The 18045-nt window shown below is 39.0% G+C and overlaps 1 protein-coding gene across 1 annotated transcript in view; it reads right to left on the bottom strand.

The window, feature by feature from the left end:
• The window catches only part of ASPH (aspartate beta-hydroxylase), a 207459-nt gene that overhangs the window by 43585 nt on the left and 145829 nt on the right, over positions 1–18045 (bottom strand). The window contains exons 20-22 of the mRNA XM_008061710.2: positions 11953–12051; positions 9821–9910; positions 4059–4196 (exon numbers count right to left, since the gene is read on the bottom strand). Of these exons, the coding sequence (XP_008059901.2) occupies positions 4059–4196; positions 9821–9910; positions 11953–12051 (327 nt within the window). The remainder of the gene's footprint in view (positions 1–4058; positions 4197–9820; positions 9911–11952; positions 12052–18045) is intronic.

Below are 18045 nucleotides of genomic sequence, written 5' to 3'. Positions count from 1 at the left end.
ATGGGTAAGAAATGCTTAGTAGTAAGATTGTCCTATACTTCAGACTTCGATCTCTTAAAAAAAAAAAAAAACAAACTAGAGAAAAGAAAGTTTATAGTTACTCATATATTTAAAACCTAATTTTTGAGAACTTATCATGTGTTAGATACTGTGCTTATCTCATATTAGATAGACATGGTATCTGCCATCTTACAGCACACAATCTCAGAGAACTAAGACTCTTTTAGAATTTACTATGCTAGCAGACTGAGTGTAATGGCTCACACTTGTTATCCCAGTGTTTTGGGAGGTCAAGGTGGGAGGATTGTTTGAAGCCAGGAGTTTGAGACCATCTTGGGCAGCAAATCAAGACCCCATCTGTACAAAAAATAAAAGAATTATCAGAGCAGAAGGATCCCTTAAGCCCGGGAGTTTGAGGCTCTGATCATGCCACTGTACTCCAGCCTGGGTGAAAGAAAACTCTGGATTTTTTAAGAATATAGTATGTTGCCTTCCTTCCCTCCTCCCTCCCTCCCTCCTTCCATCCTCCCTCTCCCTGCCTGCTCCTTCTTTCCCCCTCCCTCCCTCCTGCTTTCCTTCCTTGCTTCCTTCCTTTCCTTCCTTCCGTCCTCCCTCTCCCTGCCCCCCTCCCCCACTTCCTTGACTTCCTTCCCCTCCGCTCCTTTCCCCTCCCTCCTTCCTTTCACCCTGTCTCCCTTCCCCCTCTTTTCTTCCTTCCTCCCTCCTTTCTTCTTTCCTTCCTTCCTAACTTTCCTTCCTTCTGTCCTCCCTCTCTCTGCCCCAATCTCCTGCCTCCCTGCCCCTCTCCTTCCTTAGAAAAAAGAAAGAAAGAAAGAAACTAGTGTGTTAATTGCTTAAAAAGGATGTACAAGTTGCTTCTGGATAACTGCAGGGAGGAACATCTAACTCATATTGCTAGAAGTGATTACTTATCTAACATGTGAAAGAGAAATAGGCATTGGCTGTGAAGGGCATAAGAGAGAAGTAAAACGGGGAGGGGTAAAGAAAGTATTCTTCAGAAAGGACTACTGTGTGAGATCGAGTGGTCAGAGGATTTTTGGCTGGAATGAAGACAGTAAAGGGCAACGGTAAGAGGTAAGGACAGACAAATAAGCCAGGCATAAGCCAAAGCTGAATCACTGACTGTTATGATGTGAATGTTTATGCTCTCCAAAATTCAAATGTTGAAACCTAATGAACAATGTGATAATATTAAGAAGTGAGGCTTTCAGGAGATGACCTAGGTGAATGGGAGTAGTGCCCCTATGGAAGAAGTCCCAGAGAGCTGCCTTCCCTCTTTCTATCATGTAAAAACACAGCATGAAGGCACCATCTATGAACCAAAAAGCTGGCCTCCACCAGACACCGATTCTACCAGTGTCTCAGTCTTGGACTTCTCAGCCTCCAGAACTATGAGAAATAAATTTTGTTGTTTATAAACCACCAAGTTTATGGCATTTTGTTACAGTAGCATGCATGGACTATGACATTGGCCCAAATTGTAAAGTTGGAAAGGCAAATTACCCAAGAGATTACATGATGAATTAATTTTCATGTTGAATGTTAATGTTTCTGTATAGCTGAAGAAAGAATAGAGATGGTGAAAAGTCTGTTGGGGAGGATAGCTTTATCAGAAATTTTCAGTGACTCAATTACAGTGCAGAAGGTTTCTTAGAAAATGAATGACAAGAAAAGGAGAAGAGAGAAAAGAAAAATGCTGGGTCTGATTCAGGTCCGTAGTGTACTGCCTTTCCAACATTCACCATGTCTCTTCCTGTTCCCTAACACAACCTTTACTGTTGGGGCAGCTACCATCCCCCAAATAAGCTGTCTGATTTGTAGAAAACCAACCCTTTCCTTGCACCAAGGGTTGATCTGTTGGTTTGAGAATAATCTCATAGCCCCCTGCCAGTAATTCATCCTGAGTGGAAATTTGACTTAAATTGGCTCAACAGACAGAAGGAAAATATTTTTGTTTCCTGAGTAATGAAGAGGTGCACTCTCTTTCTCTCCCTGGAAGCCTGTTGCCCCAGCCTGTTGGCAGCTATTTGGAGTGTCTCAGACTCCTTTGTAATTGAGTGCCCCTGTGACATGAATCTTACCAAGAGAAGAGGGTCTGCCAGGGAGTGTACAGAAGGCCATTTAGATCTAGTATGGTGGCTCAGCAACATTATGGAGCCCCCAAGCTCTTCCTCCCACCCTTCCAGTTGCTGCTTACAACCTTCCCACCATAAGCCAGCACATGGACAAAGCAGACCAAGAAGTGTAGAGCCTAGAAAATCTTTCCCTGATTATACTACCCCTGAAGTCTGCCCTATTGTTATACTTCCAGTTATGTCTATCAATAACATTCCTTATTGTTTAAGCCAGGTGTGAACTGCATTTCTGTTACTTGAACTTGAAAGCATCCTAAAAGCTACAGTAGGGAAATGAACACAAAAGGAGACCAAGAAAAAAACACTGGATGGTAGAGGAGAGGCAGAAGAGCTCAATGAGACCCAATCTGAGGGAGGATGAAATTTTACAAAAAGAGGATCACCAACTGTGCTAAATGTAGTAGATTTATCATGGAAGATGTTCCTGTACTATTTCTATTTTGGATATGGAACCTCTTTATATCAACCTGCATTCACTCTTACCATACCATGGGGTTTTCTCATCTATAAAATATTCAGAGGCTAACTAATTAATAGCAGCCTACTTTCTACTTTACAACTGGTTCATGATGATTACAAAGTGTACTTTGATAATGAAATACAGAATAAACACGATCAAGTAAGACATAATGTAAATACACTGAAACACATAGAAACTTCTCTTTTCTCCACATAACCCAAATTAATCAGTGAAGTCTTCATATAAGAAACTTTCAATATATACATCAGCTGGATTTTAGAACTATCGATATTTTGTCACTCTTGCACTTCTCACTTTCTGCACATATAAAATCAATTGCTTGAAAATCAGAATATATTTTCTGATACAAACCATGTATAAGTGGCAGTTAGATTCTGAGGTCAACTGAAACCATCTAACCTATAAGATACATGAAATTTTTACATTTGGGGTAAAAATATTATTGAAACCATGAGTTAATTAACTATGAGTCCCATTTTATTAATGCATCTAAGAAGAGGGGCTTACCAAAGCCAAAGTAAATTTCTGATCAACCCTTACCAAAATCACAGAGCACACAGTGTTAAAGTTCAGATTTAATCTACCAATACAAAGGCCTCCAATTTTTTGTAGCCATTAAGTTGTTAGAAACATCTAGTTTGTCTAAGTTCCAGAACATTTTCAGAAAATACTTATAATTGCCTTTACTTTCCATATCCTCAAGATCAGTAGTTCTCAAAGTGTGGTCCAAGGACATCTGAGGGTTCCCTAAACTCTTTGAAGGGTCTGCAAGAGCAAAACTACTTTCTTAATATTACGAAGATGTTATTTGCTCTTTTCATGCTCGTTCTTTCATGGGCACATAGTAGAGTTTTCCAGAAGCTATGTGACGTGTAATATCACAGCTTGAAAGGTTATATATGAAATAGATGTGAGAATCCTACTGTCTTCTATTAATTCAGATTTTAAAATATATGTAAACATATAAAACAATTCAAATATTATCCATATATTTTTTGTTTTAAAAATATAATTTAAAAAAGTTATTTACATTTAACATGTAATGGGGTTAATATTATTATTTTTAATGAATCTATAAATATATATAAAATTTTCTTTCAGTTTTAATGTCTAATGTTTACACTGATAAATATAACACTCATAAATAAAAATTCCTTGGGGTGCTCCATAATTTTAAAGAGTATAAAAAAGTCTTAAACACAAAAAATGTGAGAACTACTATTCTAGACAAATTCCACTCTTCATTATCTAAATTAAATTTTTGGTTGATAGAATGAAAAGATTCTTTCTCCAACATTTTTTACAAATGTCATTGGAAACAAAATTAATCCCCTCCCTGACATTCCCTTCTATGATAAATATTTTCTGATTCTGAGTAGGAAACAGACAATTACTAGGATGATGTATAAGTTTGCACTCACCTTTACTAACTCTGTGTAGCCCGTTTCTCTCGGTGTCCACCAAGGTTGTGCTTTCAGTCCGTTCACATTGTAGAGTGAGCGCTGCCAGACAGATGCAAAGTGTCCTCTCTTGTGCCCAAGCTCATACCACTTATATGCCTGAAGGAACAGGAAAGAAATGTGCTCCAAACTGTTCTTTAAATGAAGCAGTTTTTATTAATGTTAAAATCAAAGACATGAAAAGTAAGGTATTACTTTGAGACACTTAAACAATGAGCTTGCAGTTAGGTAGCCACATCTATTGAAATCTGTTGAAAACACTGTTTTACTTCATTGGGTTTCCGATTATGACCTATTCATATAAATGCACACATGCAGTTTATGTTTATTTTCTCTGTGAGGCTGTATGCTTTCTGAATTGTGGGTTCATGCCCTACACATTTTGGCTTCCCCCAAAGTGTCCAGCACAAGTCTAGCACTTATTTGTTGAACAGATAAATAAGACATCAAAGGGGATTATATTTATATCCTAGTTCTCATTTCTATTTTATGTTTCCTTAAAAAAAAAAAAAGGATTAATAATTTATTTAGAGACTTTGCATTTGCTGAACTGGAGAGTAATTTCTTTTCATATGTACTTTCTTTCCATGTCTACATTTAAGAAGGTTATCCTAGGGTGACAGAGTGCAAATCCTCCATTAAATTAGGTTAGCAGTAGGGAAATATTATTCTGAGTTGGTAATAAATATAGTGATAGCCTATATTAGACTTTTTAAAAGGGCATTTTTTTGTTTGTTTATAATTTTTTTCAGCCATAAGGGATAACATTTGTGGCTTTAGGCTAGCTGTAACCTGATACAACTTGCCTCCATGACTAGCCTTTTCAGGGACAGCTGGCTGCAGAGTATACTTCCCCATATGGCTCCTTCAAATGACGACCTCACCATATGCTCTCCAAGTGGCCCTTCCTGCATGCTTCCTGAACCATGCATGCTCCATTGTCTTTGGAATGGAAGGGTTTCCAAAGGTGCAATTAACATGATCCCTTCCATTATTACAAGTCCGATCTAATGATTACTTTTGACGAGTGATTTCAAATATATTGTTGATCAACAAAAATAAGTGTTTAATATCGACTTGAATGTCTTCCTCATAAACTTCCGGATAAATTTTGGATGCAAAAAACGTTAACTTTTAAAAGTCTTTTAAAATTCACTATTTCAAATTGTCCTTCATTAAAAAAATGAAGGGTGATGGCATTGCGATCTTATATTTTCTTTTGTGTGTGTGTGATTTTGCCATTTTATTTACTTTACAGAATATTTAGAAATGTAGAAATAGATTTACAAAATAACACAAAAGCAATCTTGACTCACTACTGATACAGAAAAATATTACCCTTGTATTCTTTCCAACCCCAGGCTTCTCCTTCCTCTTCAGACAACTATTATCATGAATACCACCTGATATTTTCAATAACACTTTACATTTACTACTTGCTTTTACATGTGTAGTCTCATTTGATCTTTCAATAAACCCATATATCTCCATTTTACAAATGTTGAAACTGAAGTTTTTGAAGGCTAAATCTCTTGTACTAGAATGTAGACTTCTGGCAGCTTGTTCTACTTTTCTCCCATCTTTGTATTACTTAACAAAAACTATCAAACTGATTTCTTATATGATTATTTTTCTCATTAGTATCTCAAATTAAGAATGCATATACTAATTATTTTTATATATTTTTTCTTAAAATACATGTCTGTTCTTAGAATTTCATTAAAAACGAGAAAGTTAAATGGCTAATTGTTGTCTAATTTTTTAAAAATAGCATTTACCTTTGAAATTAATTCCTCTGGGGTTTTTTTTGTCTAATTTGAATTTAGGATTTTATTTCCTATAGCTTTCAGTGCAAAAGGGAACAACAATGTTAATTATAACAAATTATTTTTTCAACAGTCTGATAATCCATTTTTTGAGTCATCAACAATATATTTTAAAGACTAAGAATATTTTTAAATAGTGAGAAAAAAACTTATTATAGGAAAATCAAAACAGCAAACATTACAGCTCTTGTTTAGGACTTAGAAGTTCTTAGATTTTAGTCCTGGCCTTTACCACACAACATGCTGGATGCTTGGGCAGGTCACTTCACTTACAATGACATGTTTCAACTATCTGTAAGAATTTTTCTGACAAAGTACTACTGCACCAAGATAGGACCCTTAATTTAGCACTCCCCTGCCACTGAACTCCTAGAATATATCAAACCGTGAGTACGATATATCAGAAAAATTTAAAAAATCACCTTCAAAGAAACATGACATAGGCAACCCAGTGAATTCACCTAGATTGCTTTTATTAAAAAAAAAAAAGAAACCGCTTTACAATAAAATTTACTAGAAAATCAATTATCAAGTTAGAATCCTCTGAAAACTTTCCTTTATTATTTTCTGTCTAATTAGCAATTTCATATATCTAATCAGTGACACCACACAGGAAGAGCACCTGGGTCACCTTCTTAAATGTGTTTTCTATCAATGTCATCTCTACATTCTTCAAATCATTGCAGCGTATGGTTCTCTTTCTCTTGCTCTCTCTCACACACACACATACACACACACTCGCACATGTGTGTGCATGCATGCAGAAAATAGTATGTCAAAAGATTCCAGTCTAAAAGAGCCCAGGCCATGGGCTCCACCTGGAGTCTGTTCTGTCTGGAGCCTGCTGCCATTGGGGCCTGGGAGACACACTTCTGGTAAGAACAGCTGGCTGCAACCTGCCTGAGGAGGACTATAAATGCCATCACATGCAAATAGAACCTTATTTTATTTTGCACAGAAGGTTTTTTCAGCATAGGTTGCCCTAGAAAGAGATGGAGAATATAGCGAAAAACAACATCTAGGTTCTTACTGTTATCATTGGGGCAGCAGGCAACAAAGACTGCAATGAGCATTGAGTAAGAGGGAGGATAAGGTGGATACCAAAGACCTGAGGAAGTTGAATCCCCAGAACTGGCCCTGACTAGACTGGAGTGAGGAGCAGAGGGAGAAGCTGAAGCTCACTCAAATCCTGGTCCTAGGAAATTGGCAATATCATCGAATGAGAGAAGGAACTCAGGAGGAATAAAGGTTTAAAGGAAGACAAGTTGTGTCTGTACTATTGTGTGGGGACGCTGAACAGGCAGTTGACAGGTGATTCAGGACTTACAGAAGACTCGATCTAGCTAGAATGTGGATTTGGAAGTTACAAAGTTCCTTGTATTTGAAATGCAAGGAACAGCTGAAGCTAAATTGATGCAAGACTATCATGGTTTTTCTTCCTTTCTCTTCCTGTCCATACTAAATTAACCAGTCAGAAAAATTTCACTCAAAACCCACTTTATTAACAGTCTCTGTAGCACAGAGTGTTAGCTTTTCATGGGTCTATCCTCTTCCAGAGCTGGAGCAGTGCTCTATACTTAAAACTAGGAAGGTGTTTACTTCCCAATATACAAACTCAGAGTACAGCAACCAATTCAGATTCCACACCTAATATTGGGATTAAACGAAAATGGGGTTTCTATTGGTTTCTGGTCTCCTGTAATGATTAATCTCTATGAACTTTGTAAATTCAGGAACTGTGCTGTTCTTTGCATATTAATGATAAATAAGCAGGTAGAACAGTCCCATAGGTTCAAATCCCAAGCCCTTAACAAGTGTTTAGTAGTGAATTCATTGTCCTTGAAGTAAGGGCTGTTTTCATCTAAGATATGAGATAAATCATATAAGTCTTTTATCTGTCTTTGCCCTGGACCTTGAAATGTTCAAATAAATTAATCAGTGACAATTACATTTACCATAGTCAGACATGAACATTTATCCAGTGATAGATACTATAGCAAAATCATTCTTTTCCCTCTCATTCAAAGAGGTACCACACCTAAAAGAACCAAGGGATGCAAATATGATTATTAATCAGCAATTTCTTCTCCCTTCTTGCTCTTCGCATTTCTTTTCTTTTTTTTTTTTTTTTTGAGTTAGAGTCTCACTCTTGTTGCCCAGGATGGAGTGCAGTGGCACACTCACAGCCACCACAGCCTTGACCTGCTGGGCTTAGGTGATTCTTCCACCTCAGCCTTCCAAGTAGTTGGAACTACAGATGCACGCTACTACGCCCGGCTAGTTTTTGTGATTTATTGTAGAGACGAGATCTCACCAAGTTGCCCAGACTGGTCTCGAACCCCTGGGCTCAGGAAATCCTCTCACCTTGGCCTCCCCAAATTCTGGAATTACAGGCTGAGGCACAGCGCCCAGTCAGCTCTTCAGTTGTAATGTCTCGTTCTGTTTCAGTTGACTGTTTGATAGGTCAGAGGAGGAAAGGTACAGATTCATAGAAATGTATGAAGAAAATAGTGTCAATTATCCAAATTTCTAGTACCCTAAGTCTGCTCATGTCTCCAGCAGGCAGCCCTGTCACAAAACCCCTCGCCTCTCTGAACCCTCAACTGTCCAGATGGTTCCATGTTCTTATTAATTTTAGAAACCTGAAGCTGTGTTATCCTTAGATGTCACTTAAGTATATGGAACACAATGGTTACAAAAATTCAGTGTCACACTACTACCCTTTTATTCACTGTCTCCAAAGCACGGCCCAGCCTAGCACCCCTGCAATAGTGCAGGACAGGAAAGGCGGGCTTCGCCATCCAGCAGTGCCATATAAACAACTAATTGTTTTGAAATTTATAGTCCCTGATGTAGTGATTAATGATCCAATATTATGTTATAGAAGCTGTATTCAGAAAAAAGTAATCGTCCCAAAGAAAACATGTAACTTGTTTTAGCTACAACATTTTTTTGTGTGTGAGTACCTGTCATTACTATAGCCATAAGTATTAATCTTAAGTTTGGTATTACATATTTCAGAGGGTAATTACACAACTAACCAGCAGGATCAGCATTCTTAGAAATCGGTTAAGTAACGACTTCAATGTAAAAATAACTAGTTTTGAAATTCCAAAATAAAACAAAAACAAATTCAGGCAAACAAATATATTTTAAAATTTAAATAATTTCAGAGACATCTCTTTATCTCATAATTAGAAAAATACTTGTCCAAGGCAATTTCTCTTTCTCTTTCTCTACAGGCACACAAATACATACATACACAAACACATAGACACACACCAATTTAAAGACTGCTCTTGTGCTTACTTAGCTGACTTCTTCAAAGAAACTATAAACACCAAATCCCAAGAATTCTTAATAGGATTAAACTTGAGCTTTTGGGTTGTTCCAAACACAGTTTAAATAGCTAAAGAGTTTAAATCACAGTCTGCAAAGGTTGATATTTTCTCTCTCTCTCTCTCTCTGTGTGTGTGTGTGTGTGTGTGTGTGTGTGTGTGTGTGTGTGTGTGTATATATTTGAGTTTTAGTCTCACTCTGTCGCCCAGACTGGCATGCAGTGGAATGCTCCTGGCCACCGCAGCCTTGACCTGCTGGGCTTCGGCGATCCTTCCGCCTCAGCCTTCCAAGTAGCTGGAAGTACAGGTGCGTGCTACCATGCCCGGCTAATTTTTTGATTTATTGTAGAGATGAGGTCTCGCCAAGTTGCCCAGGCGAGTCTCGAACCCGCGGGCTCAGGCAATCCACTCACCTCCGCCTCCCAAAGCACTGGGTTACAAGCTGAGCCACCAAGCCTGGCCCAAAATATATTTTTTAATTATAACTTTCCCGTAGGAATAATTATTCCCCCAAATTAATCCTCAGTGAGAGAGAAGAAGAAGTTCACACACCCATTACCTCTTTGTTCCCAACCCTCTGCATAGCATCCCCCAGGTGGAAATAAAATCTTCCATCATCAGTGCCAGGATCTCCAGATTCTATTCCTTCCTGTAGAGAGACAGTGTTAGTATTTGTGAAAGAATTAAACGCCAGATTCCATTCTTCATTTATGTGGATTTTCCTATGGCATATTATACAAAAATCTAAGAACCAGAAAAATATATCTCTGTGAAAATTTGACAATGAGTTGATTGGTCAATATTTGCAATCCAAAAGCAAGAGGAGATCATAAAGCTATATGTAACTATCATTACTCCATAGTGGAATAGCCCATAAAATTAGTATGATACTTTGTGCACCTTCTGTGTGAGAGCAATCATAGTTAAATATTCTAAAGAATTTCTCTGGCAGGATAGCTCTCACATTATTTTGCTCTCCAAATCTGACCATATGTCATCTAGAGACTTTTTATTCCTGAACCAAAATGTTTAACTGCTCATGTTTGAAGTGATGGCAGCCCAACTGCAAGTACTATTTCTTTCTACTCAAAACAAATGTGTCCTTACCTTTTAATAATTTTTTTTTACAAAACACACAGAAGAATCAAAGCTAATCCGAATCTTTAAAAATGTAATTTTTATTAAACAAATCTCTATCCTAAAACATTTAGCTGATGTTTTCACTTCACACACAAAGATTAAAATTGAAATTTATGTTTCCCTTCTCTTCCTTTAATTTTTAAGAGAAAATATTAAAGCAAGAGAATGAATTTAGAAAAGCAAAAGTCAAAAGTAAAAAAAATATCTACATGTCAAGGACTTCTTTCTAAAAAATCTGCATTGTTGAGGCCTCTTCACAGGAAGCTTATTATTTTTCACTAGGAAGAAATTTTATTTGCATAATGTTGGAAAGTAGCAAGTCACATGAGGGGATAGAAGAAACATCACTCAGTTTGGAAGGAGAGCTCACCAACACATGCCCTTGCCTGTTTAACTAACCAACACAGGTCTCACTTTCTCCATATCTGAAGGGGAGTATTATCAAGCTGTCCTTTGTCAAAGGAAATATAAAGGGGACAATTTAAATCAGAGAAACCCACATGCCCACAGGGCCTTGGCAGGGAATGTAAGGGTTTACCGGCACCCAGAGACAGCCCAACTCCAAGGGGGGCACCACTGCTCAGCTCAGTGTGTAGGTAAGTGGGCCAGATATGAACTTTCCAGAGTCAAATGAGGCAAGCAATTAAAGTTGTTTATAATAGAACTATGCTGGCCAAACAAAACATGCAAGCTATTTGCAATCAGTGGGTTGTTATTTGGAAAATCTGATTTAAGTCCTGTAAAAGAAGGAGATCATAAAAGTGGAATATACTGTTACTTAAAGAAGTTCACAGCTATGTAATCAGGTATCCGTCCAATATGGTAGCCTCTAGTCACATGTCACTATCTATGTTAAAATTAAATAAAATGAAAAATTCACTTCCTCAGTTCTAGTAGCTACATTTCAAGTGCTAAATGGCCACATGAGATCAGTGCCCATCATACTGGAGAATCCAGAATCGAGTATGACCATCAATACTGGAGAATGCTTTCTGCCATCATGGCAGAAATTCTAGAACAGCCCTGTACTAGACCACATGAGATTCTGGTGAATTGATTCACCAGATATGAGAAAAACATAGCATATTTTAATCTGAATATTTTGAGCTATCAGATAAGCTCGGGGTTGGCCTATTCAATTTGCATTTATTACCACACTTTGCGTAGCTAGCCAAGAGCCCTGTTCAGAGTAGACTCAATACATGATTAACTTGCAAAAGGAAAATTTCATGCATTCTCCATATTTTAAAATATTTAAAATGTCACTCATTTTTTTCTACCTTTTTCATTTATTTGTAAACTAATAACAATTTCAGTTTTAGGAATTTGTTCATAAAGTCCTTTCCAAATGGTCTTGCTCACATGGTTGGTATTTTGACATCTGACATACCGACAGTTATAGCAGAGGCTGCCTACCAGTATCATGGTCAGAGAGTGTACTATGAAAGACCCAGCAGTGCATGCCAATCAATCTACAGTGCATCATCAAGGATGTCCCAATGACTCAAAGGGATCCGAAGATGAAAGAAGAGGAAGAGCAGTGAGAATTACCTTCAAATAGGGAATGCTCTCAGCGATCTTGTTCTGTGCCTTCAGGATGAAGCCATAATGGACTTTGGCAAAGCCATCGTTAGGTGTCACACTCAGAACCTAAACACAAAGAAAACGAAGAGCTAGAGTGATTGACTACAAATGACGGCCAAAACAAATTTTCATTTGCTTTGCTGTACTTAGATTGGATTATGATGTTACAGTTTAAAACATTGTAGTACTTTTTCTGGTGGCAATATCATTAAACTTCAATGGCCTCGTTTCCCTGCAACTCAATCAATATGCTTTTCACATGTACACAATGGCTCTTCAAGAATGAAGGATTGAATGAAAGGGCAATAACTGCTAAAACACTGCTTTACTGATGCAAGTCAGCAAAATATCTGTCAATTGACATGACTTGAAGATTTTTTTAGTGATCAGGGGGAGATTGCTTTGAATTTGTTATACTTGGAGACAACGCTGGATGGTTATCAGACACCGTTTCATATATAAGCTTTATACATGACCTTAACTAAAGTAAAATTTAGATTTTGATTTGTAATATGTCACAATACAGTCATTCAACAAAGCAACTTCCAGAGTACCCAAACCATTTTAAGCACTGAGGATAATATGATGAGCAAATCCCATATTCTGTGATAAAATCTAGGTAAAAATTTCATAAAAACCACATCGTTATTTATTATTATAAGCATTTACTCTGATTTAAAGATAAAATATGCAAAATGCCTCTAAATTAAATTTTAGCAGTGAGAAATCAAAACAACAATATTCAACTCGTGAAGCTGCTTAGATAAATTAATATGTGGAACAAAAGAGAAAGATGAGGAAGGTTTGAGTTGGATGCATGTAGAGAAAAAAATGTATCTCCTAACTCTTCTTCTCATGTTGGAGCATGGGTAGAAAAAGGAAAGCCACAGCCACCATGAGGCTCTGACACAGAAGGAGCAAATGAACACAGGGAGAAGATGCCATAACCTTGATGGGTCCACACAGCGTACAATACCAACACTTCAGTGTTTTCATCTTGGATCTGGTCCTGCACCCCATTCATTAGCAAATCTGGCCAATGTTACCTTTCAAGTATATTCAGAATCACACCACTTGTTGCTTCCTTCACTGCTGCCACCCTGGTCCAAGCCTCGTCATCTCTCCTTACCTTCTCACAGGGGCCTATTACTTGCTGATCCACTGTACCCCAAGGCCTGCTCTCAAGCAGTCCATTCGCCACATAGGGCCGAGTGAATTCACTAGATCTTGGGGGCAGATCTGATCTCATCCTTCCTCTGCTCCATTTCACTCAGAGTACAAGACCCTGTACTTGGAACCACCCCCCAGGACTCCCTTGGGCTAGGCTGGTCCATTCTCTGGCCTCCCCTCCTGCCTCTTCTCAGGCACTTCCCAGTCACCTTTGAGGCACACTACACTCCTTGCTGCTCCAGAGCAAGTGAAAGGCACCCCTGGCTCAGGACCCTGGCACGATATTCCTCTGACTCAAGTTCTTCCACAAGATATCCAGATGACTGACTCCTTTAACCTAATGAAGGAAATCCTTGCTTGAAGGTCACCATCTCAGGGTGACCCCCTGACCACCACCTCTACTATCAAAACAGCCCCCTCTTCTGCCAACTTCATTACCAGTCACTCTCCCGCATCTTTGTCCTCATTCATGTTTCTTCATGGCACTCATCACCATCCAACCTATGATATTTTTTATTCCCTCTACTACAATGTAGGCTCCACAGGGATTTAGTCTATTTCACTTAGTTTTCATCCCCGGTGCCTGCCATGCAGCAGGAACTTGAGAAATCGGCACTAAATGCATGGATGGGTGCATGCTGGGCTTTCCTCCCTAATGAGGTCTCTGAAAGCCCAGATCCTGCTTTTCTGTATCATTTGCAGCACTGTTCCTCAGCTAGATGCTGAGCAAGAGCTCAATAAATACCTCTGAAATTGAGCTAAATTGAGGCAGATCACGTTTTTGCTAGCATAACCACAAAAATTATTATAATTATTACAGCTACACAGATGACATTTCTGCCTACTGGAGGCACAGAACCATCATCTCAAGTAATTAACAAATGTATTCATTTACTAGCTCAACCTTTTTCTCTCTCTCTCTCTCTCTAAACTTTCTCTGTGATAGGGTCCCACTCTGTTGTCCAGGCTGGAGGGCAGTGGTACGAGCCTGGCTTACTGCAGCCTCGACCTCCTGAGCTCAAGTGATACTTCCACCTCAGTCTCCTGAGAAGCTGAGACAAAAGGTGCATGCTACCATGCCTGCCTAATTTTTTGGTATTCTTTTAGAGATGAGGTCTTGCTATTTTGTCTAGGTTGGTTGTGGATTTCTGGGCTCCATCAATCTTCCTGCCTCAGCTTCCCAAAGTGCTGGAACTACAGGCATGAGCCATTGTGCCCGGTCTTCTAGACATTTTAGAACACACAGAACTCTTCTAGGCCCAGGACATATAAACATGAATGAGATCTATTCTCTTTTTCCAGGGGCCTCTTAGTCAAGTGAGGGAGACAGATTCTTAAGCAGACAATGGTAATGCAAGTGGTAAGTGAAGCCATAGAGACTGGCATGAAGCATGAGGAAGTAAACAGCAGGGGCACCTAGCTGAATCTAAGGTGAGTGTGGACATGGGCAAGCTCTGAAAGGTATTTAGGGATGAATAGGAGTTCACCAGGAGAAGGAATATAAGATGCAGTGGGAGACAAGGCATTCAAGGCATAATAGAGAGTAAGTAAAAAGGAATAGTGGGCCAGAAAGAGCAAAAGGGAATATTAAATTACAAACAAAAAGTGGTTGGAGAAGAGGGCAGAAGTCAAAATCACAAAAAAGTCCTGTTTAGTATCATGTATAAGATAATCCCCTGGGGAGTAGAAAGAAATTACAAACACTTCTACAGATATCTGTTTCTGAAATAGAAAATGCAGTATGAAACAAACTCTGTGGCTCTCCTACTGTCTGCATGGTGGACAGTCACAGGTCCCCTTCAGTACAAATGGGAGGGTTGGGGTGTTATAATCAACAGACACTCAGAAAGTGACACGTGGTTTTATGAGATTTCTAAGAAACCGAGATTGAGGCCACAGTTGACCCTAGAACAACACTGGCTTAAACTGCCTAGGTCTACTCACACACAGATTTTCTGCCACCCCTGAGACAGCAAGACCAATTCCTTCTCTTTCTCCTCCTCCTCCTCAGTCTACTCAACGTGAAGACCACAAGGCCTTTATGATGATCCACTTTCACTTAACAAAGAGCAAATATGTTTTCTCTTCCTTATGATTTTCTTAATAGCATTTTCTTTCCTTTTTTCTCTCTTTCTTTTTCTTTTCCTTTTTTTTTTTTTTTTTTGAGTTGGAGTCTCACTCTGTTGCCCAGACTGGAGTGCAGTGGCCGCTCCTGGCCACCGCAGCCTCGACCTGCTGGGCTCCGGCGATCCTTCCGTCTCAGCCTTCCAAGTAGCTGGAATTACAGGCATGCGCTACCACGCCCGGCTAAATTTTTTGATTTATTGTAGAGATGAGGTCTCGCTGCCCAGGTGGGTCTCGAACCCGCGGGCACAGGCAATCCACTCATTTCAGCCTCCCAAAGGCGCGGGATTACAGGCTGAGCCACCGAGCCTGGCTTCTTTTCCTTTTTTTTTAAGTTATGGTCTCACTTTGTTGCCCAGGATTAAGGGCAGTGGCACCACCACGGCTCACTGCAGCCTCTAACTCCTGGGCTCAAGTGATCCTCTTGTGTCAGACCCCCATGTAGCTGGGACTACAGGCATGCACCACCATGCCTGGTTAATTTAAAACATTTTTATTTTGTAAAGACAAGGTCTCACTATTTGTCTAGGGTGGTGTTGAACTCCTAGGCTCAAGTAATCCTTCTGCCTCGACCTTCCAAAGTGCTGAGATTACAAGCGTCAACAACCACTCCAGCTAATAATGTTTTCTTTTCTCTAGCTTACTATATTGCAAGAATACAGTATAAAATACATATAACATACAAAATATATGTTAATTGGTGGTTTATGTTATCAGTAAGGTATCTGTTCAACAGTAGGCTGTTAGGAGTTAAGTTTTAGGGGAGACAAAAGTTATATGTAGATTTTTGATGGCATTAGGGTTTGATACCCAGGACCTCACATTGTTTAAGGGTCAACTACAACAGCGTTACACAGATTCTCTCTCTTTCTCTACATACAATACACACACGTATGCACACATATAACAACAAACTGGTACAGCTAACATTTCTGCTCTCAGTGCAAACTCTTCATATGACACATTGGTAGGACTTTAAAAAGTCATATCATCATAAAAAACACCGCCTATCGATATGACTAAATATTAATTTTTTAGGGAGAGTTAAAACATTTTTGGCAACTGAAATTCTAAAAGCATCTTAAATGTTTTCTTTCACCTTAAAACTTACTTTGGAGTGTGTACCTTTTATATTATACACAATATATTAGTATATATACACATTATAGATACATAAATATATTACAAGTATTTGCTTGGACATTCTCGTGTAAAAGGATCTGTGACCAAATGCACGAAGACCACTGCTGGGGACAGTGGGAGCCACAGAAAAAGCTGAGAGAGACGGTGGGATTTGTGCAATGGTGAGATTTGTGAGCTGGTGTTGATAAAGGTCGGGGAAAGCAGGGCAGGACAGGAGACACCAGTCCTCCTCATTCAGGCAAGAGATGATAAGTGTTGCATTAAGAAAGAACAGAGATGTGAAAGATATTCAGAAGGTTAAATGGACAGCAATTAGTGATTTGGTGCCAGACCACAAACTCCATGAGGGGCCCGTTCTGGGTTTGATTCACCAACTATCATTTCCAAAGCTACTGTGTGTGTTCTCATAAATGTGTGTTGACTGACTGAATAGCTGCACATGAGGTGTAGGAGAAGTCAGGAACAGCAGTGGCCTCCCTGCCGTGGCAGCTTGGGCAGCTGGCAGTGGCGCCACCTTGGAAGAGAAGCAAGAGGTTCCGAAGCTACAGACAGGAGAGGTCTACCTCAGACCATTTCAGAGCTGGTCTCTTTATTGAAATGAAAGCAGCAAAAATCCAGAAAGGGAACTGTTATACATTTACGCAACAATAAAAATCAACATGTAGAAAAGATGTGATTGCAATATTATTTATCTGAAAATGAGCTCTGATGGAGACATAAACATATCACGATAAACTTTGGTTAAGGAAAAAGCATCCATTAGATACAGATTATTAACTTAGAAAGGAGAGAAGGGGAGAAAAGGCAATCCCTACACATATTTTCAGTCTATCAATGCTTTTTTAAAAAGATAAATTCACTCAATTGTATAATATGACTATATTTTAGACAACAGCAGGTAAATTTTATTTTTCAGGATGAATTAAAACATTTCACATGTGAAATTTAGTGTTAGGTAAAGGGACAAATACACTCAAGGAAGATATTCTTGTTTGTTTTGTTTTTGAGTTGAAGTCTTACTCTGTCACCCAGGTGAGAGTGCAGTGACAGGATCACAGTTCACCACAACCTTGACCTCCTGGGTTAAGATAAACCTTCCACTTCAGTTTCTTAAGTAGCTGGGACTGCAGTGTGCACACCACAATACCCAGCTAATTATTTTATTTTTGGTAGAGGGGATGTCTTGCTGTGTTGTCCACGGTGGTCTCAAACTCCAGCAATCTTCCTTTCTTGGCCTCTCAAAATGTTGGGATTACAGGCATGAGCCACCACACCCAGCCAAGGAAGGTTTTTAAAGTGAAGACAGACAAATTCATAGATGGTGAGAGAAACTAGTAAATGCTTTCCAAACTTGCCCTGATATGCTTGGCACATAGACGCACTTACTAGTGATTTTTAGACGGAAGAAGGAAGGAGAGAGGGAAGTAGGAAGGGAGAAAGGAAGAGAGGAAGAGTAGAGGGACAGAAGAAGGAAAACAGTAAATAATTCTACTAGGAAGGAAGAAAAGAAGGGAAAGAATGAGGGAGGAAGGGAGAGTAGAGGGAAGGAGGAGAAAAGAAAGAGAGGAGGGAGGAAGAAAGGAATTCTACAGTTGCATCATTGTGTACTCTGATTGTGATAAA

Source organism: Carlito syrichta, unplaced genomic scaffold (genome assembly GCF_000164805.1).
Source record: "Carlito syrichta isolate Samal-C Ts95f unplaced genomic scaffold, Tarsius_syrichta-2.0.1 Scaffold305536, whole genome shotgun sequence".
In the NCBI taxonomy this organism is placed as follows: Eukaryota; Metazoa; Chordata; class Mammalia; order Primates; family Tarsiidae; genus Carlito; species Carlito syrichta.
Note: the sequence above shows the minus strand (reverse complement) of the source record. Positions and strands in the feature narration are given on the sequence as shown.